Source organism: Balaenoptera acutorostrata, chromosome 11 (genome assembly GCF_949987535.1).
Source record: "Balaenoptera acutorostrata chromosome 11, mBalAcu1.1, whole genome shotgun sequence".
Lineage (NCBI taxonomy): Eukaryota > Metazoa > Chordata > Mammalia > Artiodactyla > Balaenopteridae > Balaenoptera > Balaenoptera acutorostrata.
Window position 1 is genome coordinate 39,585,366 of NC_080074.1, and position 22,933 is coordinate 39,608,298.

Here is a 22,933-nt window from a genome sequence, read left to right on the forward strand (position 1 = left end):
AGATTTTGAAATCCAAAGCCTAAATACATCAAAATTTCCAAAGACAAAAATATTAACTTCTTAATGATGAAATTTCAGATGAAGTAGGTATGGCCAGCTACTTTTCATGCCCAGTTCCCTCTTCTTTTTAGTATTAGAACCTGCAAGTTTTTGCTGGGCATATGGCTGCCCAGCCAAGGACAACATTTCTCAGCTGTCCTTATTTCTAGGTATGGCCCATGTTTCTAAGTTCTGGCCAAAGGGTTAAAAGTGAGAATGTGAATGAAACTTCCAGATCACTTCCTTAAAAATGCTGACAGCCCTCTATTTCCTTTTCTCCCTTCCTAAGGGTTAAAATATGAGCATGGCAGTGGTGAGCCAGTTTTGACAATGAAATTGAAAATAATACCCTAGGCCCTGGGGGATCACATAGCAATAGTATCACTGAGTCAATGGAAAACTCATGGAGCAGACACATGGTCCGAACCCAGGACCACTTGCCAGCTTGGACTTCATATGAGAGAGATATAAGCATTCAATTGAATCGAAGCCACTGATACTTTGGCAATTGAAGCAACCAAACAATATCCCAACTAATAAATGGTGAATGACTTTTCTGGATCTGCCAAATGATCCTTCCCTTCAGCCTACTTGAGAAATGAGTGCTAAAGATGATAAGACAAGTGAAAAGACTGTTGGAGAATGGTCCCAGAATGAGTCACCATGGAATAAGAACAATTGTTAATTCCATATAGATGGCTAAATAAGGACAATGGACTACCTACAGAGATCCACAAAAAAGACTAAGTGATAGAACAGAGGTAGAACAATATAGCACTTAAATGAAAAATAAAACCAAATAGAGGACAGAATGTTGTAAAATATGTTGTAAAATACTCAATATTTTAGGCAGAGGGAATGCTCTTTCAAAGCTCCTGCATTAGTTCAGAAATCCCTGAGACTATACATACAAATAAAGGTATAACTGTACTTTATCCAAAATTAACAAGTTTCCCAAACAATCTCATTTTAATATCTGGAAAATATTATTACATTCATTATTTTTATAATAATCTTAACTTAAATAAAGCAGAGTGATTATAAATAACTTCACATTACCTCAACCTTTCCTCTCTGTTTTCACTTTTGATAAACTTAGACCTCTTAAAAGGCTACCCAAGATATAATTTCAGTGGTTTTAGTCAACCAAAAATTAGTTTGGTCCTTTACAGCAATGTTCCCATGTACAATTTAAACTTCTTGGGATACTTAAAAGATGCAAACATAAAAATTTCTTGAGATATTCTTGAACATTCAAGATAGCTAATCACATACACTTGGTAATTTTTTTAATTGAAGTATAGTTGATTTACATGTTGTGTTAGTTTCTGGTGTACAGCAAAGTGATTCAGTTATACATATATATACATATTATTTTTCATATTCTTTTCCATTATGGTTTATTACAGGATATTGAATATAGTTCTCTGCTCTGTACAGGACCTTGTTGTTTATTTTATATACAGTATTTTGTATCTGCTAATCCCAAACTCCTAATTTATCCCTCCCCACCCCCTTTCCCCTTTGGTAACCACAAGTTTGTTTTCTATGTCTTTGTTTCTGTTTCGTAAGTAAGTTAACCTGTGTCATATTTTAGGTTCCACAATAAGTGATACCATATAGTATTTGTCTTTCTGACTTACTTCACTTAGTCTGATAATCTCTAGATCCATCCATGTTGCTGCAAACGGACTTATTTCATTCTTTTTATGGCTAGTATTCCATTGTATATAAATACCACATCTTCTTTATGCATTCATCTGTCGATGGACACTTATGTTGCTTCCATGTCTTGGCAATTGTTAATAGTGCTGCTATGAATATCAGGGTGCCTGTATCTTCCACTTCGTAAATTTTTGAAAAACTAAAATAAAAAGGACTTCACCTCAATAATGGGAAATTTATAAGTTCTACATTGATGAACACATTACGATGAGTCTCACTGAATTTGTTCCCTAGACAACCACATTAGTCTACGTGTTCTTAACCCAGGAGTGAAGGCAGGAGTCTGTGACCTTGGATGTGAAAAATACTACATGTTTATTTTCGCTAATCTCCAGCTGATATTTAACATTTCTTTCAGTTACACACATGGCAACACATCACAATGTTCTTAGCAGTATCTGTAACTTTGTCATCAGTGTAACTCATATCTCATTTTTCCATATTTTCAATTCTCATTTAATTGTTGCAGATATCTCAAAATATTGTTTATACTCATCACTATATCAAACTACATTAATTAGACCTGAAATGCATATAAAAGAGCACGTGGATCAGAAATTCATTTCTTTTACTATTTCAGTAATTCTATTTCAATATAATTAGTTCCTTTGTAATCTTATATGTTTTATTTTGTGCATTTCAAAACACTATTTTGAAAAAGAGCCTATAGCCTCTCTAGTATTCCCGAAAAGGGATCAGTGGCACAAAAAGTGTATAAGAACTAATGTATTCTGTTCATGTTGTTAATATAAAACACTCAGACTATACCTGTTATCCAGTAAGCTTTTAATAGCTGTTAGTACAGCTTATGTTTTACATTTCCCATTACATTTTGTAAACTGCTGAGATGATGAAGTTATAGAATGGTTTTTGCTCTTCTTTTTGGATAAAGAAAATTTTATTGCAAATAAAATCATTTCACTTACTTGCAAAGATCATTAACACAGCTGGCAATATATAAATATGGATCAATATATTCATGGCAGCTCAAAAAGGGAAACTGCAACAGTATCTGACACTTGAAGAAGATTGCCTATGCAGAAAAAGATGGCGGTCAGCAGAACATACTGAATGATATGCTTGTACTCTCATTGTTTTCTACTGATCTGTTTGCAAGACACTCTGTTCTTACTAGGAAAGAGAAAGTATGTAGGCTTATAAATTTGAAACAACATTTTTCTAACTACATATTTTTATAATGAGTACTACTTTTATGAAACTCGTATTCACCATTTTTGAAATAATCATAAAGTTATTCTTGTTGCATTACATTTCCTGATTTTAATAGTGTTTATGTAGTATTTACGCTAAAAATGCTTAGTGTTAAATATACAAATACAGTATATGTGTGGTGTATCCAACATGCCTAAATTTTTCACGTCATATTTACCTCAAATGCTGGCATTCCACTGGAGCATGGATTTGGAAAATCTGAGGGTGTGGGTACACATTTGGTGTCATCTGGAGTTTGCACCAACCAACTATTTGCAAACATAGCAATGTCTTCTGTATAGTCCTCTATTTCACACAAACACATACAAAAAAATATGTATAATAGGATCACTTTCCACAAAGACACAGTTCACCAACATAAACTTCCTGGTCAAAAAGTTAAACTCAATAGCTTTTTAATTACCAATGATATTAGACTATAACATTACTTCAGCATAATAAAAATAAATTGAACAAAGTTTAAGTACCAAATAAAAGTTAATACCATTGGAGAGAGAAAGCAAACTTCAATGAAGCAAAATGGGGAAGGGTTGAAAATGAGTGGTACAAAATGAATACCAGTAAAGCCTGCAGTTTATACTGCAGAGAGGAGAAAAAATATGCATAAAATTAAGAAACATAAGTCAAAGTTTGGTATGAAAATTTTCAGACAGCCCTCTCATTCTATTTGACATAAGTCAGAACCTTACTAAAATTGTAGCTCTATTTTTGGGGTACCTAGAGCCCTTGTGGAGATTTCAGAGGATGGTCATACAGACAATGAAAAAATGGAAAAGTACCTGGTGAAGAGGGTACTAAGAAGTGAATTCATTCCATTGGAATATGATGAATAGTGTTTCTAAAGATGCTCGGGACAGAGTAAGAATCCTGATACCATCCCAGCATTATTCAGAGGCAAGATTCAGGAGCTACTATGCGGCAGCAACAAATAGGCAGTTGGTGGTGAGCACTCTGGGCCTTCTATCTGGCCTGAGGACAAGTTCAGGGTCTGACATGAAAATTAATCCTGCCCCACATTCAGACAAGGGCTGAATCTGAAGTCTCAAGGACTCCACAGACCCAAACAAGATGACGTCTCGAAGTTCCATCTGACAGCCTTCATGTTTGAGTGTTAGCATCTCCACCACTGAGATTCACACAGCCGCAGGTCCACCACTGATGACAAGCTACTGCACCACTAGAATCAAAAACTGCAAGCCAAATGGTTCACCATTCTATCTCAGCATCTTCAAGATAGGAAGATGTCTACTTACTACTACCAATTTTGGGGAAGATTGTAAAAGTTCATCTATAAGAACGCTTTGCGCTCTTAGTATAAAATCCCACATTTTACAGGGACCTGGAAGACTTTTTTGATCTGGCCTCTGCACTCCCCCAACTCCCCACCTGTTTCACCCACTCTACCCCACCCTATCCCTCCTACATCTTCCACTCCTATTTTTGCTCAACCTACTCCAATCATACAAGCTTTATAATGTTCTTCACTCAAGCTCATTTCCACCCTGCTCCTGCTTTTGCTCTTGCATCTCCTCCTTGGAAATCACTCTTCCCCCACCTCAATCTTCCCTCTGCTGTCTCCCTTACTTCGTGTGGGCATCTATTTAATATGACCTCCTCAGAGAAGCCTCCTCTGGCACGTGATCTAGACCCACCAAACATACACTGTTCTGTCACTTAGTCTCCCTTTTCCCCTTTTTTTATGGCTACTATTGCTCACAAAAATTATATTTTAATTTGTCTAATTATTTTGCCTTCTACTACATGAAGGGAGAGAGCTTGTCTAAGCTGTCCTATTGCTGGATCCCTAGTTTACTATCTGGTATAGAGTAGGTGCTCAAAGTATATTTGCTAAATAAGTGAACGAATAAATACAAGGGAGTTTTCCATATTTATTAAAAAGATTATTAGAGTCCTAGATGTTTGGTCCACTTTATTATCTCTGATATTGTTGGAAATGCTACACCCTGAACCAAGCATGGGTCTGGTCTAATATACTTATTTTTAAAAGGAAAAACTGATGTTCCTTTTAAGTAAATTTATAGTCACATTTCATTTCAAAGCATCATCATATTTTAAAGATCTGCAGAATCAAAAATATTTCCTAAAGGCCCACCTATTTCCATATTTATGCACAAATTTTAATGTAACTAAACAACCTGGGCAATCCCTTAGAGTTCACTTTAATTCCAGCTTTTAACCACATATTCAGCTGTTTTCACTACATTGCATTAACAAAAAAGTCACAAATGTTGGTTACTATGAGACTTTAAATCCATATCAGTCGGTGGTCTGGGAGGCAGCAAAACTAAAATTAAAATGTTTCATATAAAATGTACTACAAACGGAGCAATTTACTGTCCATATTGGAACACTTCTAAGAGTGAAAGAGAGGCAGTATTAATTATTATGCTGGGAAAAACAAGAGTAAATCAGGGCTTCTATGAGTAGCTAGCTATAGACATGAATTATGGAACCAGAATCTCAACTAGACAACAAATTTAAATATTTCTATATCTACAGAAATTCTGAAAAGGCTCATTTCTTTGTGACGTCATGCCTGAAGAATGCATAGGAATGCAAAGAGAAATACAATTTTAATCACTGTTAAGAAATTATTAATTCAATGGGATTCAATCAAACTACCTCTCTGCCTCTAAAGATTTATCTAATCAGCAAAGTACAGGCTGGGTTTCAAGAAAATACTAGGCATCTTTAAGCTAAAGGTAATACAGCTCACCTGTAGACGTATTTTTGCATTATTACGGTATGAGAGAAAATCGGAAAGCAGGTTCTAGTCACATCCTTATAAATTATCATGTTAGTTTTTTTTATCATTCTGCTTTACTCTGTGCACTAAATAAAATTGTGAAAAAGCTGAAATCTCTCTTTAGGCTCCTTCCATGTACTTTCCAGGGTCCTTCTTGCCTTCTGCCAGTTCAGCCGTAATTCAGTCAAATTGCCTCCTTCCGGTCTTCTCCCACAAATAATCTGCTAACACCCCTTTGTGTGCTGCCCAATTATCTCACTGTAAGCAACCATTTTATGTTCCAGGTTATCAAAGTCTGTCTGACTCTTAACGCAAATCCTAATCTGAGTCTCTCTGCCTCTAACAAGAGCAGATGCTATTTTCTATCCCAACTTCTATACCATGTTCCCTAGATGTCCCCAGGGAAGTTGCCCATGGCAGTCTTTAACTCTAACATTGAGAATTGAATTGAGTATTATTTTTTTCATAAAGCTTTGATACAGAAGAAAAAGAAATCAATAACTGCCATCTGATTGGTTCTGCCTGGGTCCAAAACCCTACTTCCTAATATAGTCTCAAGATTCCAAGTTTGTGAACTCTCTCATTCTAAATACCCAACTGGATGCAAAACACCATTTCATGATGAAATGCACAATACTGTACATTTGTACTGTGCTCACAGACTTTTAAACACTTTCACTAACATTTTCTCATTAGATTCTCAGAGGCTGGGACGCTCTAAGGGTCATTATTATTATCTCCATTTTGCATGTAAGAAAACTGACTTGACACCTTGAAGCCCTGCTCTTTAGCTACTAGTAAACTAATACTGATGAAGCATTATGCATCCTGGGAAAATGTTTGCATTTTGACAAGGGCCTCTTAAAGCAATGTCTTTAATCAAACATTTTCACGTTAGCTCCATTATAGGCTGATTGAGAACACTTGGAGATGATTATAAATTAGCTAAAATGTATTCAGTATTAACTATGTGCCAAGCCAGGCACTGTACTAAGTATTTTACAGGGATTACCTCATTTAATCCTTGCAACTCTATGAAGTATACACTACTAGTATATCGTTAAACTCAGAAAGTTTAACAAGTGGCAAAGCAGAATATGAATCCCACAGTCTGACTCCAGAACCCACACTCTAAGTAGGATTTTCATTCCCTTAAAACACAACATATGGGCAACTCTTCTCTATTAATTTTATAATATAAAACAAACAGTATTATTACAGATTAAATTCCAGATTAAAAGTCAATTTCTCTCACATTTATCTAAGAATAGAATTGGGAGCCAGCTGGATCTGTAACTCAACACTGATAGCACCATTTACAAGCTGTGTTACATTGGGCACACCACCTTGTGTCTTCATTGTAAAATTAAGAAAATACACCCACCTTACAGGATGTTGTAAGAGTTGGGAATAATACAGCTATGTACTCATATTAACTACTACTAAATGGTATCAAGCTATGCTATTATTATTAACAATGCTCCGAGTTCCAAATTATTTTAATCCCTATTTTACAGCTGAAGAAACTGAGTATCAGAGAGATTAATTGAGATGCCTCAAATTATAAAACTTGTAAGAGTTGAACAAGATTCAAAGCCAGGTAGGTCTTCTGGTACTAAGAACAGTATTCTTTTTTTTTTTTTTTTTTTTATTCTTCTTTATCTTTTGTAACCTTTCTTTTTTTTTTTTAAGTAGAGGGAAGGATTATTTATTTATTTATTTATTTTTGGCTGTGTTGGGTCTTCGTTTCGTGCGAGGGCTTTCTCTAGTTGTGGCAAGCGGGGGCCACTCTTCATCGCGGTGCGCGGGCCTTTCACTATCGCGGCCTCTCTCGTTGCCGGGCACAGGCTCCAGACGCGCAGGCTCAGTAGTTGTGGCTCACGGGCCTAGTTGCTCCGCGGCATGTGGGATCTTCCCAGGCCAGGGCTCAAACCCGTGTCCCCTGCATTGGCAGGCAGATTCTCAACCACTGCGCCACCAGGGAAGTCCCGAACAGTATTCTTTTTTATTGCACATTTATATGTGGACCTAAATCATGATTGTGTCCTGTAATTCTCTTATTTTGTTGCCACTGCAAACTAGTACCCATATTGAAACAAAACCCATTTTTAACAGCTCATTGGGATTAGTTTCATGACTTATAATGAATAGATGAATGAATGATATGTACATCATTATACATGACAAAAACCATTCCAAGTTATTACTCAACTTTTCTAAATTCTGCTCACATTTTATTGTATTTACAAAACTATTATGTGGCAGTCATTTAATTTATTCCTATCAAGACTGGAAGCAAAATATCTGTTGCCCAAAAGTAGACAAGCTTGCCCCAAATGGGTCTGAATCACTAAAATGTCAATATAAGCCCCAAGAAGGGAGTTTTTTTTTTTCACTGATATATCCCAAGCTCCTACAACAGTGCCAGACACAAAGTAAATGCTCAGTTAGTATTTGTTACGTGAGTAAGACCTGACTTGTATTAATTTAGTAAATGTAAGCTAGCTCATGGCTTTCAAGAATGACACAAAAATATTTTCCTGTTCAAGCTTCACTTAAAATCACATAAGCAGGCAAGCGATAGCTACTATTTTTACCCAACCTAGGACAAGTTGTACCCTTCTGGGTATAAACAGAGTGATCAGTGAAGGAAGAAGAGCTCAGAAGTACCCACCCATTTCTTCTGCTCCACTTACCTTGCTGAATGATGAAATCATCAGATTGAATGCCATTGTAGTTTGCACATAGGCCACATGATTTCCCTTTATGCTCCTCAGACAGCTTCAGGTAAATTCCAGATATTCCATCCCAAGCCAATGAAAAACCAAAGGTTGTTTTCACCAGAATATAGTCAGCTAGTTTCTCAATGAAAATCTGTCCAATTGTCTGAGGCAATGTTAAACTTGAAAAATAGAACAAAGGCAATCTAAGAATTATGAAGAAACATCAATTACAGATGATCTATTTCTTTCTTGAAGTGACTGAGAATTAAATAAAAGATAATTATTATTCAAAATTATTGAATAAACTATGCAGTTAGATTTTCAACATTTTTGAAATTTTAATATTGAAATAAAAAGACAGCAAAAATGATACCTATTTTTGCATACTGATTAAGATTTTATACTTATAATTGGATGCTTCTTTCAACCAACCAAAAGCATACTTCTGCTAAATATCAGTGATTTTTAAAATCTGGAAAATAACCTTGTCTATTTAGAATAATGAGAGCTGAATGTATTTATATTTTTATCTAGAGAGTTTAAGATAATCTAAAAATACTGCTCAACAATTTTGAAGTAAGAACAAACAATACTCAAAGTATGTAAACCATTTTTGAGTGATGATTTTGTTTAATTTTGTTTTAAACTTGGCTGTAAAGAAATAAGAGCTTCTATTCCCAAAATGTCACCTTGGTACAAGTCATTGTTTTCCAAAAGAAAAATGTCTAGGCATGTTAATTATAATTTATATTTTTAATGCTGCAAAGCACATTATTAGGAATAAAAAATACTTTCCATACAGTATTCATAAGGGTTATATTCATAATTTTTAAGTTGCATACAATTTGGTCTATTTAAGCAAGGGTCATGTTGAATATTTAAACTCCTGATCCAATGTCTAGTCTTTCCAGTTTTCACAAGCATGTACACATACAGAGGAAGTGAGAGACATAAGAGGACAGAAGAAACTTAGCCATGCTAACTGAATAATGTGAGGTGAGAGGTTAGTAGGTACATTTATACATTTCTCTCAAAAGCTTCAAATTAGTGAGTTCCTTTCCAGTAAGAATATGGCTACATGAAATAAAAACTATAAAATTAAACATACTCATTAACAAAGGGATAGTCCCTAAAGAAACAATTCAAAATATCTGTAATCATTTGCACAAGTATGTGTGCAGATAATTTTTTAGTCATAAGATTTAGTTATAAGAATAGGAAAATAGCTAGAATTTATACGAGAGAGTAAATGACTTTACTGTCATAATCTATTCTTATTAAAAATTATAAACATAAGAAATTCATTTTCAATTCCTAGTAAAAGTTAATACGAATAATATTGTTTAAGTTTGCAAGTTTATAAAAGCTATACTTAAAAAAAGTGAGTCATGTTTTATAAAGATATTCCATAGCAATGGGATGTTCACTGCGGCAAGGTATAGTTGTTCTTTTGCAGGTATTCCTTGGTTTGGTCATTTGTCACTTGATCTCTTTCATAGTAAATTTGATTAAATACACAATTTTTGAAAACAAAAGGTACATAACTGTGATTATCCAAATGTCTATACATTAAAAGATGCTAGTAGAGATGGGTGATGATACTAAAAATTAGATAATCTCCCATAAGTTTAAGAAAACCTCCATGCAACTTGAAACATTAACAATGCAAACTAAACTGAATGCACAGATTAATACTGAAAATTATTCACAGGTTCATATGTACCAAAACCCTGCATTTCACAGGGGAGAGAACTGAAGTCCAGAAAGGTAAAGTATGATGTGCAGAGCCAAACACATTTGACTTCATTTTGGTAAACATTTCTCTAGCATCTGCTATGAGATAGGCCCTAGGCCCAGTATAGCATTATTATAAGCAATTTAGCTGAATAATAAGAAAACCATCTTCTTTCTATTATACAAATGGAAATCTTCAAAGAAATTTTTTTTCTGAGTTAAAATTTAAATATTATGTCCTATATTTAACGAAGGGTTAGTATTCTTGAAAATCTACTTAAATGGAGTTTTTGTTTTATAAAACAATAATTTTTAAGTGCCCACTATGTTATCCCAAATCCCATATAAAAATCCTAGGGCTTCCCTGGTGGCGCAGTGGTTGAGAATCTGCCTGCCAATGCAGGGGACACGGGTTCGGGCCCTGGTCTGGGAGGATCCCGCATGCCGCGGAGCGGCTGGGCCCGTGAGCCACAATTACTGAGCCTGCGCGTCTGGAGCTTGTGCTCCGCAGCAAGAGAGGCCGCGATGGTGAGAGGCCCGCGCACCGCGATGAAGAGTGGTCCCCACTTGCCGCAACTGGAAAAGGCCCTCGCACAGAAACGAAGACCCAACACAGCCATAAATAAATAAATAAATAAATAAAAGAACGTGAATTTCTTAAAAAAAAAAAAATCCTAAACCACTGTTTAAATTCAGCTCCAAGAAAAACATATGTAAGTGCATTACCTTCCCATTCAAATGGATAATCTTTCTTTTATAAGAAAATGAAAAGTACAGAACCCAGTTGAGGAAGAAAATAAGCCCAAGAGAGGCAGAGGGGCTGCTTGGGGTTGCCTGACTATGAACCTGGGTCAGTGCCCGGCTCCCCTGGTGCTTCATCCAAAGCCCCTCCTGCTATCATCTCACCTGCTGCCTCCTGAGGGATCTAAACTGAAAACAAAGCACGTAGGTCGGTATAGCCATTGCCCTGGAAAAAATTCCCATGGTTCAAACACTTGCTGGTGAATTCTGAATGACGGATAGAATTGAGCTATCACACAATTTACTTTTCTCAGCGTAAGTCAGCCGAAACAGAAAAAATACCTGCCCTCATGAAATATATCCCATTAGAGGAAGACAGTTAATAAAATTTATGATGAAATGTAACTAAAATATGGACTATGCTAGATGACATGAAGGAGAGATATTAAGCAGAGAAAAGGGATAGAGAGTGTGTCAAGGATGGGGGGTAACTTAAAATTGAGTATTTCTATACTTATTTAGATTGGATGGTAGATTATTCCACAGTACTTCTAGTTTAAAATGTACGAAACCTTCCACCAAATAAATAAACATCTGCTTCCCCTAAAGTTTCAGTTCTACAAGTGGGCCCCTCTCTTATCTATTCAAGAAGACCAGTTATTTATTGACTCTCAACTCTTCGTCAGAACACTAACAGAAAATCCTAAGTGACACCCAAACCTCATTCACACAAATTTGGAAAGGATTTTCAGAGGTTTAGTTTTATTTTGATTTTCTGTTTAAAAAAAAAAAAAAAAAACAGGAAAAGATTTAAGAAAGGGGGCAAAAATAATTTGAGTTGAACTATGAGGATTTCTCCTGAATCTCTCTTACAAGTAGATGTAATAATCTTACCTCTACCTATATAAGTATATTTGTATCCTGCACAAACATTAGGGAGGCTAAACTGTTAGATTCCTGGCCACCTGGCTGGCTTTGGAGCCTACTGAAATTTTTATGTCTTTATGCTATAACTTAAAGTTTACTATTGAAGAAATCCTCTCCCTTCCTCCACATTCACTTCCAGAGTGAGATGTTTAGAAATTCTGTTAATCCGTTGTATTATTTTCATTATATCATTTATCATATCTTACCTGATTCCATTCTTTTTTATTTCATGCCCATAAATTCGAATTTCCTCTTGGTCTGAAAAGAACAAGCTGATCGACCGATAACAATAATACACTGAACCAAGGCATTTAGGGCTATTATGAACCTTAAAGGGAGAAAAACAAGAGAAAGCATAGAAAGCAACAACAACACACAAACTTGCCTTCGTTTGAGTTAACTAAATCCACAATGCACGTCTACAGCTCTATAGCATCATTAGTCCCGTGACACTTTACAAAATTATAAGTACAGTTAGGATTTTCAGGAGAAAAAAAGATATTTGCTTCAGAAATTGGACAACAGAAGTAACTTCATAAAGTACAAGTTAAGTTAGCATATTTATTTAAATGATCTGAATCTTTACATACAGGATGTTAATATTCTAAAACTATGTGATGTTCAAAGTTAGCAGAAGGAAAGAAATCATAAAGATCCGAGTGGAAATAAATGAAATAGAAACAAAGAAAACAATAGCAAAGATCAATAAAACTAAAAGCTGGTTCTTTGAGAAGATAAACAAAATTGATAAGCCATTAGCCAGACTCATCAAGAAAAAGAGGGAGAGGACTCAAATAAAAAAAATAAAAAAATAAAAAAATAAAACTATGTGGTGTGATCGCCAGGACATGGAAGCAACCTAAGTGTCCATCAACAGATGAATGGATAAAGAAGATGTGGCACACATATACAATGGAATATTACTCAGCCATAAAAAGAAATGAAATTGAGTTATTTGTAGTGAGGTGGATGGACCTAGAGTCTGTCATACAGAGTGAAGTAAGTCAGAAAGAGAAAAACAAATACCGTATGCTAACACATATATATGGAATCTTAAAAAAAAGAGAAAAAATGGTTATGAAGAACCTAGGGCCAGGATGGGAATAAAGACACAGACCTACTAGAGAATGGACTTGAGGATATGGGGAGGGGGAAGGGTAAGCTGGGACGAGGTGAGAGAGTGGCATGGACTTATATATACCACCAAATGTAAAATAGATAGCTAGTGGGAAGCAGCCGCATAGCACAGGGAGATCAGCTCGGTGCTTTGTGACCACCTAGAGGGGTGGGATAGGGAGGGTGGGAGGGAGGGAGACACAAGAGGGAAGAGATATGGGGATACATGTATATGTACAGCTGATTCACTTTGTTATAAAGCAGAAACTAACACACCATTGTAAAGCAATTATACTCCAATAAAGATGTTAAAAATATATATATTACACAAAGTAATATTTAAAGGTTGCAAAAGTAACTATAACTCTAAAAATAAAATTGTCCAAACACTTTAGGGAAGAGAGGTTATTTCTCAAAAAACTGATGGGAAAATTAGTTTACTAGTAAAAATAAAAAAGAAAGCAAGGAAGAAAAGAGAAGAGGAAAGTAAGAAAGGAGAAGAGGAATGTTAGATTCTCTTACCCTACCACCAAAATAAACTTTTAAAGGTCCAAATAATGACAGCAGAAAATAGCTGAAAGAAAATACATATAACTATATAGATGGAAAAGAACTTTCAAAGCATAAAAGTGATAAGAAAAATCACCAATGATAAGATAGATGTTTAATATTGCAAGAATGTAATATATATTAATTTAGTGATTAATCAGCAAATTTTATTGATCACTTATTATGTACCAGGCACTGTTCTAGATTCTGGAGATGTAGAAGTCAACAAAATAGACAAAAATACCTGCCCTCATGAATCTTATATTCCATTAGAGAAAAACAGTTAATAAAAAAAAATAACTACATGTAACTAAAATATGCACCATGCTACATGACATGAAGAAATATTAAGTGGAGAAAAGAGATAGCATGTGTATCGAGGGTTGTTGGGGGGTTGGGGGCAGTTTTAGACTGAATGGACAACAAAAGCCTCACTGAGAAGGGGAAATTCTAGTAAAGATGAAGGAGGGATAAGAGCAAGCCATATGGATATTTAGACCATTCTAGGCAAAGGGAATAGCAAATGCAAAAAGCCTAAAGTAGGAGTATAACTAAAATGTTCTCAGTATCCAGGAATCCAGACATATGACCCTAGGCAGGATACTGGAGGAGTTTTCCTTGAAGAAACAAAATTGAAAAAGATGTACAGATACTAATATTGGGGGCCTAATTCTCAAATGTGAATAAACATTCATGGATCATTTGATAAAAGCCTGCAATGTGAAAGGCAGGCGCCAAATAAACAAAAGAAAGGAGATCAAAGGAATCAAAAACAAGTCAGAAAAATAAACTTCTGAGAATCCATAATTGATATCTTCAGGGAGAACAGTGAGAAAGGGCCATTCATGAAACAAGAATAAAATGATGTTAAAAGTGAAATTCAAGGAATAAAAATAAGTGATTGGATATTGACAATATGATAGGAAAAACTTATAACTGAAATAGAACTCCTGGAAGATAAATATTTAAGGCTGGAAAGAAATCTCCCAAAATGTAAAACAAAAAAGCAAAAAGATGGAAAAGAGAAATAAATCCATGAGAAAATTAAGGAATCAGTCACTTAGTTCAGGCGCTCCAATATCTGAATTACAGAATTTCTGAAAGAGAGAAAGAGAGGAAATTAAGAAAGAAATATTATTCCAAAACTGAAGGATCTGGATTGCTAGAAAGGGCCTATCAAGTACCTAGCACGATAAATGGAAAAAAAAAAAATTCACATATGACATCTCAGAACATTGGGGATAAAGAGAACTAAAAATTTCTATAAAGAGAAGGGAAATTTTAAAAGACCATATGCAAAATGATCAGAAATCAGAATGAATTGAATTTCAACATTCTGAAAGTGATTTCCAAACTATAATCAAGATTTCAAAATTCTCCCTCCTATGCACTCTTGAAACATGGGTAATCATTAGTCAAATCCATTTCACCTGCCTTCACTAACCAAGGTCGTTTTAATTGTTGCTACCAAAGATTTGCATGTACTCCAAGCAGCACGTAGCCTAAACAATAAGATGTTTGCCCAAGTTGTTTTCCAGGAACTTGGTGTCAGGGGTGTCTAGTTTGAGTTAGCTGGTCAAGACTGGAGAGGACCCCTTCCCCTCCAACTTGCTCCAATGTGCAAGTGTGGTGACCTTTTGACGTCACAGGGCTGAAAACACCCTCAGATCATGCTAAGTGCCTCCATTTTGGAACAACGATTCCCCACACCTTTTTCCAGTCACCTTTCCCCAGGCTCCCACGCCTCAGGCCGCCCTGCTTTTTTTATTCTTTATCCAATAAATACCCCAAGACCCTTGCCTTCAGGGAGATGGATCTGAGATTTGTTCTCCTGTATCCTCGCTTAGCTGCCTAATAAACCCTCTCTTTGCTGCAAACCCCGGCACCTCAGCATTTTGGCTTGCTGCTAGATGGGCAGAATGAACCTAGTTCAGTAACACTCTTTCCAGGAAAATATCTTCCCTTTCCAGAAAGCACTACAAACAAGCACTGCCCACATGATCAGAGCATCCAATAAGCTTTTTAGAGCCTATCTCTCAAGTATGAACAAAATTCAAGGACTGCTAGACACTTCACGGGACCTAAGAAACAGGGAAACCAATATAGGAGAGAGAAGAATGAAATTCTCCAGGAAGATGGTGAATAAAATCCTGAGTGCTAGGTGTACAGTAGGCTCAAAAGCAACCACTCTCAGTTGTAACAGGAAAATGAAGAAGTGAGGAAGGGACATCTCATGGGAAGGAAAGAGAAACTGAGAGATTGTCTGATGTATCTGACCATGTTGAGAACAGTTGTTTAGAGATACTTTGAAGGAAAAAATGATTGAAGTATAGAAAATGCAGCAAATGAAAAATGGGATAACTGTTAATTCTATAAAATTGTACAGAGAAATAAAATCACAATAACATATTAGGCTCAGCTCTCAACAATATTTATATAAATATTGTTCCTATATGTACAATATGTAAATGACAATAATATAAAAACCACATATTTAACCAATAACGGTGATATAACTCTATTAGGAGGAGAAAAGGAAAGTGTGTGTGTGTGTGTGTGTGTGTGTGTGTGTGTGTGTGTTAGGGGCAGGAAGGATAACTTAACAGATGACTTCCCATTTTCCATAGTAAGAAGTGAAGAAATAAGTCCTAACTTTGAAGAAATAATAGCACATTTTGACATGTTAGGTAAAAGCCAGAAGAAACATCTAGGGCTTCCCTGGTGGCGCAGTGGTTGAGAGTCTGCCTGCTAATGCAGGGGACACGGGTTCGAGCCCTGGTCTGGGAAGATCCCACATGCCGCGGAGCGGCTGGGCCCGTGAGCCACAGCTGCTGAGCCTGCGCGTCTGGAGCTTGTGCCCCGCAACGGGAGGGGCCGCGATGGTGAAAGGCCCGCGCACCGCGATGAAGAGCGGTCCCCGCACCGCAATGAAGAGTGGCCCCCGCTTGCCGCAACTGGAGAAAGCCCTCGCACGAACCGAAGACCCAACACAGCCAAAAATAAATAAATAAATAAATAAAGTAGGGAAAAAAAAAAATTATAAAAAGAAACATCTAAAAAACTTGAAGTAATTGCCTTTGGGGAGTCAGACTTCAGCTGGGGTCAAGGAGTGAAGGAAAGAGGGGCTATTTTTTGGCTTCATATATCTTGATGAAATCTTTTAAACTAAGTACATGTATTATTTTCATAAAAATAAAATTGAATTTAAAGAAGAAAAAGAAAAGAATCAAGAGCATAAAAAAGATATATGCAAAAAGATATTTATTAATACGCATCTTTTAAAATACTGAAAATATTTTTTAAATCTAAATTTCTAAAACAGGGTACAATTAAATAATTTCAGTATTCCATAGTTGGAACAAATACAGCTAACAAAATTTGTGTTTGTCAAGAACATCTGACGTGGAAAAAAAGTTCTTCATATAATATTAGGTGAAAATGCGGGAAATAAAATTATGCATAGTAAAATTTCAAATTTATGTGTATAAAATCCAGAGGAAAAAATTTAGAAGGAAATATATGAAGCCATTAGCACTGATAAGCCTTGACTGATCATTCTGATAGTATTTTTTAGACTTCTTTGAATTTTTCAAATTTTCTACAAAAGAGGTGAACAACTTTTACAATCGGGGAAAGATGACATTTAAAGTAAATGGATTTGTTAATGTGAAAGCAAATTCCACCAACCAAAGAGGGCCAAGTAAAAACAATTATCTATTAACTCTGGAAGCACAGTTGAACATTGTGTGTTATGATCACACAATTATCTCCTTGACACCTTAGTCCTCAAAAGGATCAGACACTGAATAAGAACATTTCAATGAAACAGAAGATGTTTGAGCGATAAACCCAGCAACTCCTTCCTAGAGTGGATGAGTAAAGGGCAATAGGGGACTGAGCCCTGTATGAACTAAAAACGCATGCCACTAACTTCCTGACCAAAAGAGACCTCCAATTTTTTTATCCTTATGTCCCATAAGTTAACTTTCAATAGACTTCATTTCCTTTTGAGGGCACAAGGATTTGTTGCTGTTGAAAAGCTTTAGGGCCTACTTTTGAATATTTGCCTCGTCTAAGAGAGAAAGAAAATTTAGGCAACTCCAACATAAGTCAGAGGGATTCAACAACAGAGATTCAAACAAATGATGGTTATGGAGGGTTTTAGCTTTAGAACAGGACAGCACTGCAGTTTTCTGGCTGTGTTTTGAGATACCAGAAAATTCAGAGGAAGACAACAGCAGGGAAAAAGGTCCCTACTTCCTTACTTCTACCAGAGCTACTCTGCAGCTTGCATTTTGAGATGTCTCCTATGAATTCTTTTGAAGAAAGAACTCTGCAACTAAGAACTAACTCTCTGAGCTCAATCATATAGTATCAATCTACCTAGAAATTAGCTGCCTGTCTCCACATCCTTTAGCCCGTGTTTATATAATTCATACACTCCATTTAATAAATTCCAGCCCCCAGATTAGAGTGAGGTATGTCATTTAAAAAAATCCAGATGGCCATCACACTGGACATGTCAAGAAGGAAACATATACGAGTAATATGATTGATGCCAACCTACCCTCTCTTCAAAATGATCAAATAAAACGTGAAGAATGAGTATGTCAACTGGAGTTGATATTATGACATCCATGATATAGACATTTCTGTGTTGCCTACATGTCCCAACCATATGGATGCAAACCTTTCTTCTCCTAGTCCTAGGCTCCATCTTGATAGAAATATACTCAAAATAGCTACAAATTTGGCCCATCCCATTCAGAACCAGCCCCTCTCCTTCCTTAGTCAGGGCCCTAAGTATTCATGCTATGATTACTATATATTTTCCATGATTTGTCCAGTACTTTAAAAATACAGACTTGGCCAGAAATAATTTTTAAGTTAATTATGTCCTAGGATCACCTACCCATACAGTGTACCGAGGCTCCAAATTACCACAGTCCTTCGCAAAAATGTAAGAACAGTTTCCTGGGAAATAATAGTAGATGCCATCAAAAGTTTCAAAGTGGTACTGTCCCCAGGTTTTGCAAATCCCATCTCTGCCATTGCCCATGTTTGGCACTGAAAAGAAATAGGATAATATTTAGTAGAATAAAACAAATTATACCTGTTTCTGGCAAGGTTCAGTCACGCTAGGTGATTCTAATTTTCATTAAAATAAATGTTTTCTTCTTTGGTAGACAATATCACAGGGAAAAATACCTAACAAAATTACCAACTGCTCTCAAAACTATCAAACTCTTCTGAAGAAAAACATGGTCTCCAAGTTGTTTTGAAGAAAGGTTTTATGTTAGAAACTTCCTTAATTTTTGCTTCCAAACAAAGACTCTGGAAGAGAGGAAGAGAGGAGAGAATGATAAAGTAAAAGAAGGTGATAGTGATAAAGCAAATATAATGGCTCAGAAAGAAAGAAATGTCACCACTAAGTGTTCTAAAAATTAACACTGACAGTGTTCTAGTCTCTGAAATTCTTCCGAAAATAATAGCATCCACAGAGAAAATTAACCACTGACCAAAAAGTCATGTTTAGAAGTCTGGGACCTGGGGATGGGGAGCATTAGTCATCCAAAGTATGCTGGAATTTAGGAATTCATGACTTCAAACTGGTCACATTGTAAGCAGTGTTTGTCTTAAAGCATACAACTTCATCTCCTGTTGCCTTCATGCCTATCTCCCTTTATACCTTTGTGGGTCACCTTCTATTCTATTTTGATTTTGTAGACCCTTCCTTCTAGATTAATATGAAAATCAGTGACATTTACTGAGCACTCAAAATGTGTAATACATATTGGTTAAGACATTAAAATGTGTTAATATACTCTATAAGGAGCATAAAGATAAGGCACAATCACTTTATCTTTTCTTTTTGTAATTTACCTAAATGTATTAGGCTTGGCCAACTTTGGCCTTTTCAAGAAAAAACAGAGTTATTTATTATTCAGGCAGTCTTCTCTGATAGTATGCCTTACCTCTGTTGCATATTTTCATAAAATCTTGCACTTCCCTTTACAGCACGTCACAAGTGTAATTACTGTGTATCTGTTATGTGTTGGTCCCCCTCCTCTAGACTATAACCTCCAAGAGGGCAGAAACATGTCTATATTATTCACTCTTCCCAGTGCCCAGCCTGGGATCGAGTAGATGCTCAATAAATACTCATTAAACAAATGAATGTTTTTTAGTCATTATTGATGTAGGGTCCTAACCTAGACACCATGGATAAAAATGTTTTTAAGAACCCTCTGCCTTTGAAGAGCTCTCAACACTATTTCTCTTTTATGTACAGAATGTTCCATTAATTCAAAGTCAAAAAGAATGAGTGGCTCCAAATAACAAATCTAATTTATAAAGCAAAAGAGAGATGAATTGGAAACCTGGTTTTAATGGGCCAGTACCATTTAAAATGGAAAAAATACTTGAATCGCATCAAAAACAAAATAAAATACTTAGCAATAAACCTGACCAAGGAGGTGAAAGACTCATACACTGAGAACTATAAAACATTGATAAAGGAAACTGAAGATGATTTAAAGAAATGGAAAAATATCTCATGCTCTTGGGTTGGAAGAATTCAAAGTGTTAAAATGGCCATACTACCCAAAGCAATATACAGATTTAACGTGATTCCTATCAAATTACCCACGACATTTTCCACAGAACTAGAACAAATAATCCTAAAATTTATATGGAACCATAAAAGACCCAGAATTGCCAAAGCAATACTGAGGAAAAAGAACAAAGCAGGAGGCATAACCCTCCCAGACTTCAGACAATACTACAAAGCTACAGTAATCAAAACAGCATGGTACTGGCACAAAAACAGACATATGGATCAATGGAACAGAATAGAGAGCCCAGAAACAAACCCACCCACCTACAGTCAATTAACCTTTGACAAAGGAGGCAAGAATACACGATGGATAAAAAGATAGTCTCTTCAGCAAGTGGTGTCAGGAAAGTTGGACAGCCACATGTAAATCAATGAAGTTAGAACACACCCTCACAAAAATGGCTTAAAGACTTAAATATAAGATATGACACCACGAAACTACTAGAAGAGAACAAAGGCAAAACAGTCTCTGACATAAACCGTACCAATGTTTTCTTAGGTTAGCCTACCAAGGCAATAAAAATAACACAAAAATAAACAAATGGGACCTAATAAAACTTATAGGCTTTTGCACAGCAAAGGAAACCATAAACAAAATGAAAAGACGACCTACGGACTGAGAGAAAATATTTGCAAATGATGTGACTAACAAGGGCTTAACTTCCAAAATATACAAACAGCTCATACAACTCAATAACAGAAGAAAAAAAAAAATCAAAGAATTGGCAGAAGACCTAAATAGACATTTCTCCAAAGAAGACCTATGTATGGCCAATAGGCACATGAAAAGATGCTCAACATTGCTAATTATTAGAGAAATACAAATCAAAACTTCAATGAGGGGGCTTCCCTGGTGGTGCAGTGGTTAAGAGTCCGCCTGCCAATGCAGGGGACACGGGTTCCAGCCCTGGTCCAGGAAGATCCCACATGCTGTGGAGTAACTAAGCAACTAAGTAGTTGTGTGCCACAACTACTGAGCCTGTGCTCTAGAGCCCATGAGCCACAACTACTGAGCCCATGTGACACAACTACTAAAGCCTGCGTGCCTAGAGCCCATGCTCCACAACAAGAGAAGCCACCGCAATGAGAAGCCTATGCACCGCAACAAAGAGTAGTCTCTGCTCGCTGCAACTAGAGAAAGCCCGCACACAGTAACGAAGACCCAATGCAGCCAAAAATAAATAAATAAAATAGATACAACAATAAAGAAATTTTTTTAAATGTTTAAAAAAAAAAAAACTTCAATGAGGTACTACCTCATACCTGTCAGAATGGCCATCATTAAAAAAAATCTACAAATAACAAATGCCGGAGAGGGTATGGAGAAAAGGGAACCCTCCTACACTGTTCGTGGGAATGTAAATTGGTGCGGCCACTATGGAAAACAGTATGGAGGTTCCTCAAAAAACTAAAAATAGAGTTTCCATAGGATCCAGCAGTCGCACTCCTGGGCACATACCCAGACAAAACTATAATTCAAAAAGATACATGCACCCCTATGTTCATAGCAGCACTATTCACGATAGCCAAGACGTGGAAACAACCTAAATGTCCATCAACAGGTGAATGGATAAAGATGTGAAACACAAACACACACACACAACATACACACACACACACACAATGAAATATTACTCAGCCATAAAAAAAGAGAATGAAATAATGCCATTTGCAGCTACGTGGATGGACCTAGAAATTATCAAACTAAGTGAAGTAAGTTAGAAAGAGAAAGACAAATACCATATGATATCACTCATACGTGGAATCTAAAATATGACACAAATGAACCTACCTACGAAACAGAAACAGGCTCAGACATAGAGAACAGACTTGTGGTTGCCAAGGGGGAGGGGGGCAGGGGAGGGATGGATTGGGAGTTTGGGATCAGCAGATGCAAACCATTGTATATAGAATGGATAAACAACAAGGTCCTACTGTGTAGCACAGGGAACTATATTCAATATTCTGTAATAAACCATAATGGAAAAGAATATGAAAAAATAACATTGTAAATCAACTATAATTTAAAAATTAAATAAAAATTTTAAAACAGAAAAGAAAAGAAAAAACACTTGAGGAAATAGAGCTCAGTGAGAAGCTAAAGTGGGCATACTCATTTTCTTTCACATTGTTTCAAAATTACTGGAAATAAATTGTGGATACTCTAGTTAATACACAATATTATTGTACCAACTCCCAAAGAATGAACACTAATACAGCAAATTATGCCTTCATGCTCTCCACGGCATCTCATAATTCTCTCATAAGTATCCCTGAAACTTACCAATCTGGCACCGTGTCCCAAGTGCCTGAAATATTTGACAGTCACATGTACCAGCCTTAGAACAGAAAGCTCCGTTAAGGCATTCATGAGGACAAGAACCTGAAGGGCAAAAAAATAAGTTATCTTCTGGCGTGCATCAGTTTTTATAAACATAAATCTGTCAAGATATAGCTTGGACTAACAGTAACCTCTGTTAACTCAAACAGAATCCTGGGCCTACTGCCTTGATGAGCTAAAGAATTAAGCCCCTTAAGTCTCTATCTAGGTCATTTCATTACGTGTGCTGTGAAACAAGAAAGACAGGCTTTCACATCTCAAACTACCCTGAGAGCAAAGGTTAGCCTCCTTCAAGCAATTGAAAGGTCAAGTTCCCATGTAAGGAATCCCTGTCCCAGATGATGAGAACCAGAAATACACAAGCTGCAGATGATTCCCTTGACGGAGTTAGGCATGTCTGATCAGCTACTTCTCCAGGAGCA

At 36.2% G+C, this 22,933-nt stretch overlaps 1 protein-coding gene across 2 annotated transcripts in view; it reads right to left on the bottom strand.

Annotated features, from left to right (window-relative positions):
* The window catches only part of OTOGL (otogelin like), a 150,955-nt gene that overhangs the window by 117,315 nt on the left and 10,707 nt on the right, over nucleotides 1–22,933 (bottom strand). For both annotated transcript variants that reach the window (XM_057556858.1, XM_057556857.1), the window contains exons 5-10: nucleotides 22,455–22,553; nucleotides 18,467–18,621; nucleotides 12,096–12,217; nucleotides 8,461–8,666; nucleotides 3,155–3,282; nucleotides 2,691–2,797 (exon numbers count right to left, since the gene is read on the bottom strand). In XM_057556858.1, coding sequence (XP_057412841.1) covers nucleotides 2,691–2,797; nucleotides 3,155–3,282; nucleotides 8,461–8,666; nucleotides 12,096–12,217; nucleotides 18,467–18,621; nucleotides 22,455–22,553 — 817 coding nt within the window. The remainder of the gene's footprint in view (nucleotides 1–2,690; nucleotides 2,798–3,154; nucleotides 3,283–8,460; nucleotides 8,667–12,095; nucleotides 12,218–18,466; nucleotides 18,622–22,454; nucleotides 22,554–22,933) is intronic.